Below are 5,224 nucleotides of genomic sequence, written 5' to 3'. Positions count from 1 at the left end.
CTAAGGACGGGTTGACAAAATATTTTTTTCTAATAAATTGATTAAATGAAGAAATATTAAAAGACTAATGCTAAAATTAAAAGAACACTCAAAAATTAGCAAAAATAAACTAATTAATTGAAATTTTATCAAAAGATAACAAAAAATAAACCTATTAAGCCAAAAGAAAAAAGATAATATTTTAGGTTTAAATTTACATTAAAAAAGACAAATAAAAAAAGATAAATAAATAAATTTTGTAATTTTACCTAAGGTCTAGAGTCAAGTTTGAAAGGTTTTTGAAATTAATTAAAGCAGAACCTAAAGCTAATCCACCCTATTCATCTATTAAATTGTCACTTTTTATTTGTTTGAGGTTAAGTTTATTATTTGATATGAAAAACAAGAAGAAAATTGTGAAAAAAAATCAAAAATTTAATTCACATCATAAATTTAAATAGAAATAATTAACAAAAATAAGTTTTGTTAAAAATTAAATTCAAATAAAGAAAAAATAAACTAAGTTAAAATTGAAAGTGCTAATAAATAATTAAAAAAAATATTCTTAAAGAATTAATCAAAATAAAAGTAAAACAGTAATAAATACTAAAGTTTCAGCATCAAAATTGAGAGATTAGGACAACTTGCTAAAGTTAAAACTAAATCTTTTGCAGCTAAAGTATCAATTTAATTGTAGCTTTTTATATATTTAACATAATATTATAAGTTAACTCAACAAAATATTAAACAATAAAAACAAACTTAAATATCAAAGCTTAAAGGCAAATTTGGAAAAATAAATAAATAAAAATAGAGTTTCTAACACATAAAAAGGAAAATAGAAATAAAAAATATAGAGTAGGAAGAATTCTTTATTTGAATGGCAATTCATTTTTTGTAAAAAATTAATTACATTAAAGAACTCTTCTTTCTACTCAATTTTACCTTTAAAATTTTATGTTTGTTAAAATTTCCTTAAATCATCAAAACTAAATTTAATTAGTTTTTGAAACATGCTTAATAACCAACCACATCAATTTTCCAATTTAAAAAATTTGTAGTTTAAAATAAACAATAAACCACACACCCATACAAACTCTAATTATTAAACTAGTAAACTCAAGAATAATCAAAATAAATCAGACAAAAATTTATTAAACAAATATTTTTGCTTTAAATTAAACTTGTATAAAATAAAAATCTTTTTATACTCAAAATTCAGAGTCAAATTTTAGAGATTCTAGCAGTCTGCTAATTCAGAGCCTAGACCAAATGTATTTTGTGTACCAATTTAATTGTAACTTTAAAATACAAAATATAATATATGACTAGCTAAATTAAATAGATCAAAAGGAAATATAAATCAAGCAAAAAACAAAAATTTGAAAATCAAAAGATCTTCTTCAATCCAAAAAATAAATAAGCCATAAATTTTAGTAAAATGAAAATTAAAAAGAAGAGTCTTATTATTTTAATAAAAGAAAATAAAAAATTAATAAAATATTATTAACCTTAGATCTAGATTTAAAATCGAGAGCTATTTGCAATTTTTTAAAGCAGAAAATATTTTTGATGCACCTGTTGCTCCAATCTTATTTTTGCTTTTTATGTATTCAAAAAGAGTTAGTTAAGTAAGACCAAAAAATAGAAGTTAAATAATAAATATTTACAGCAAGCAAAAGAAAAAATGTCAAAAAGAAATAAATGAATAGATTATTTTCTTTAAAATTAATTTGTAAAAGATAATAAACAAATAAACTATTTTTACCATAAATTGAGCATTAAATTTGAGAGAAAGGTGCAGCTTGCTAAGGTCGAACATAAAATTGATACATCCTTAAAAAGAATTTTGTTGTTACTTTAAACATTTTAAAATAAATTTATTAGTTAGAATGAAATAGATGCTAATTAGAGCTATTGCAAAAAAAATTTAAAACAAGCAAAAATGAGCAAATCGACAATAAAAAAGAGAAAGTAAAACAAACTATGAAAATTTTTGATGGCAATAATTCAATATTTTTTGATCAGAAAAATTAAAAATAAATTTTATTTTAATTTACCTAAAATTAATTTCAAGATATATATGTTCTTAAAGTGAAGAACTTAAAAGCTTTTTTTTTAAATAAAAATAAAATTAAATATAGTTAATAAATATTAAAATTATTAAATTACATCTTCTAGTTTTTCAAAGTATTTTTTCTGTTATATCATTTTTTTTTGTATTTTAAAATTAAAATTTATCAAAATTTTCTTTTTTATAAACTTGCATTCCAAATTAAATTTTATCTAATACCAAAAGGCTGTTTTTGAATAAATAAACAAATAAATTGCAAATATTTTTAAATTAAGAACAAAAGAATTTAATAATCTGAATATTTATCGTTTTATTATTAATGATATATTTATTATATATAGATTAAATATTTTAAGTTTTAATATAAGAAAATAATAATCCCATTAAAATAGAAGCTTTCTATTGTAAAATTTATATCTTTTTAAAAGGTAATCTTATATTTTTATTTATAAAATATGCTAGTTAGTATCTATTTTTAGTTTCAAAGTTATAAATAATTTATAATAAATTGTATTTTTTAATAACATTTAGTGTTTTGATGGGAATATTATAGTTAATATTTTTTATATCCCATAAATTCTCATACATTAATTAATATGTTTTTTTATGGAAGAGGAAAAAGAGGATATATAAAACCAAACCTAGTAAAAATAATTTATATTATTTTTAAGTTTTAAATTTTTAATTGAATACAATAAATAAATATTTAAATATTTGAAAAAAATCTATAAAAAAAGGAAAGCTTTGAAAATAAAATATGAGTTTCGCAATAAACAATGAAGCAATAGCTTTAGGAAAACAAAAATTATTTGATTATTAAATATGTAAAAAAAACATCTGTCTTTCCATTCTAAAATATCTGATAATACATTAATAAGAATACGAAGTTCCTTCCAAGTCAATTCATTAAATTTATGAATTAAATAAAAGAAATAGGAATTAAAAGTACATCTTTTTGATATTTATAAAAGCTAAACAATAAATAATATATTTACAATATCTCTTTAATTTTTTTATTTAAGTTAAGATAATAAAGATTAATTAATTGATTGATTAATTAATTAATTAGATGTGAATAAGTAATAGGTAGGTATTATTAAAACTCATAGGAAAAGAATAATATAATATTCAATGGTCTTCTTTATAAGAAAACTTAGAATCTATAAATAGTTATTTTATATTACATAATAAGTGTAAAAGCTAAGATATCTCATAATAGATTACTGAAATATCTCTGAGTAAATAAGACGCAATAGCTATACAAGTAAGCTCGAAGAAACCAAAAAGAAGAAGTACTTTTGATCAAGTGAATTATTAATGAATATTAAATGCATTTATTTATTTTAAATCTAAGTTTTAAACAATTATTCATTAAAAAATTTTAAGGTGTTCTTAAAAATTGCAAAACTAATATTAAATCATGCTAAATACTTCATTGAATTTTTCGAATTTAGAAGAATAGTCTTACAAATAGCTGATAGACCGCTAATTCAGATTAAATCTTATTAAGAAATTATATACTTGATCATATAAATGCATAATCAATAAAATAGTCCAAATACATGTCCATAATTAGCAATTAGATTTAACAAAGAATTATTAGCCTATCAAAAAGTGATTAGAACATTCTTGAAATTTAGTTTTTTATTTTAAAATATCAGAATAGTATTAACGCCGATTAACATAGAAGTTAAAGTACGCTTTTATAAAGGATTTATTTAAAGCATATAAACAATGTCTATTAATTATAAAAAAATCAACAGAAATCCACTAAAAAATGTAAACAAATAATCTCAGCATTCGTTTCTGAATGATATTTTTAATAACTCTACTTAGCATTAAAGAGATTATACATGACACTCAAAATATTTTACTTTGAATAATTAAGATCAGAGATCAAGTAGAAATTTGAAGAAAAAGTAGAACAGTTTCTTATATAAATGTAAAGTAAAATCAATTTACTAAGTAGAAAAGGAATATTTTATATTACAAAATTTTCAAAATGTTAAAAATGTTAGAATGATTAAAAGTAATTAATTACTCATATTTATTAATTTGAATAGTAATTATTTCTTAACTTTATCTACCTATGTATTTTATGTCTGTCTCATACATTTTTATTTGCTGTTGTAGTTTTTGTTTTACTATTGTTAATCAAATGATTTAATTATATATGTTATTCTAATTTAAAAATTTTAATTTACATATAAAATATATTCTTTTTGATAAAATTTTTAAATAAAAAAATAATAATATTTTACACAAAGAAAGAATTTAATTTTTATGTATCTAATTAGTTTCTTAATACAAATTATTGTTCTTCACATTATTCTTTGTTAAGAATATCTTTGAGGAAATTGGATTAAATATTCTAATTTCAAATCAATACGAATTTAAAGAAAGAGCTATTATAAAAACTAAAGAAATTTGATTATTGCTTATAATAATTAATAAATCAAACTAATTAGTTTATCAAAAAGTTAATTAATAAATAGGTAAGAAAAGTAAGTAGACTTTCAAAAATAGGAAAATGAATAATAATAGCTCAAGCAATTAGGGTTCAAATCAGTTAAGGATGCAATAGTAGCAATCGCAATATTAGATCTAATAGCCATAAGGATCACCTCAAGGTTTTGGAATGCTACAATAACAAAACCCATAAGAATCAGACATCGTTTAAACGAAATTAGTTTCTCATATTTAAAATAGGTTGAAGATCAAGCAAATGTATAAAGACAAAGGTATTCAGATGCTAGATAAGCCAGAACAGATGAGTATATATTTTTCGCATCACTTATCTTAATAATTTTTGAATTTAATTCTATTTTAATTGAAATTTATGGCTGTTTTGATAAAAAATTTACTAAATAAGCTCGCATATCTTTAATTATGATTATTTTAACTATTAACAAAAGTTTCAGATATCTAAGAACCATAGCTAGACCCTACTTAAAATTTGGCTTATAATATCATCAAGGTTGAATTATCTGAGAAAGGATTCTCTGACTTTAAGTACATAGGACAGGGAAAGCAAGGTTTGGTCTTTTTAGCAAAAGAGTTATCCACAAACAGAAGATTTGCAATCAAAGGACTTCATGTCAAAGATTCTTAGGGGAAAATCTTTTAAGAAACATTTGACTAAGCATAACAAGAAATAAATATGCTCGAAAA

General features: G+C 20.2%; 1 protein-coding gene across 1 annotated transcript in view; it reads left to right on the top strand. All coding sequences in view use genetic code 6, as the record gives it.

Annotated features, from left to right (window-relative positions):
• Positions 1-4,583: 4,583 nt before the first annotated feature.
• TTHERM_01558040 (kinase domain protein, putative) overlaps positions 4,584-5,224 on the top strand; it is a gene marked incomplete at both ends in the record, with an annotated part of 834 nt that continues 193 nt past the window's right edge. Inside the window, 2 exons of the mRNA XM_001007868.3 lie at positions 4,584-4,827; positions 4,969-5,224. The exon at positions 4,969-5,224 is cut by the window's right edge and continues 193 nt beyond it. Of these exons, the coding sequence (XP_001007868.3) occupies positions 4,584-4,827; positions 4,969-5,224 (500 nt within the window). The remainder of the gene's footprint in view (positions 4,828-4,968) is intronic.

Source organism: Tetrahymena thermophila, assembly GCF_000189635.1.
Source record: "Tetrahymena thermophila SB210 genomic scaffold scf_8254809, whole genome shotgun sequence".
Taxonomy (NCBI): Eukaryota; Ciliophora; class Oligohymenophorea; order Hymenostomatida; family Tetrahymenidae; genus Tetrahymena; species Tetrahymena thermophila.
Note: the sequence above shows the minus strand (reverse complement) of the source record. Positions and strands in the feature narration are given on the sequence as shown.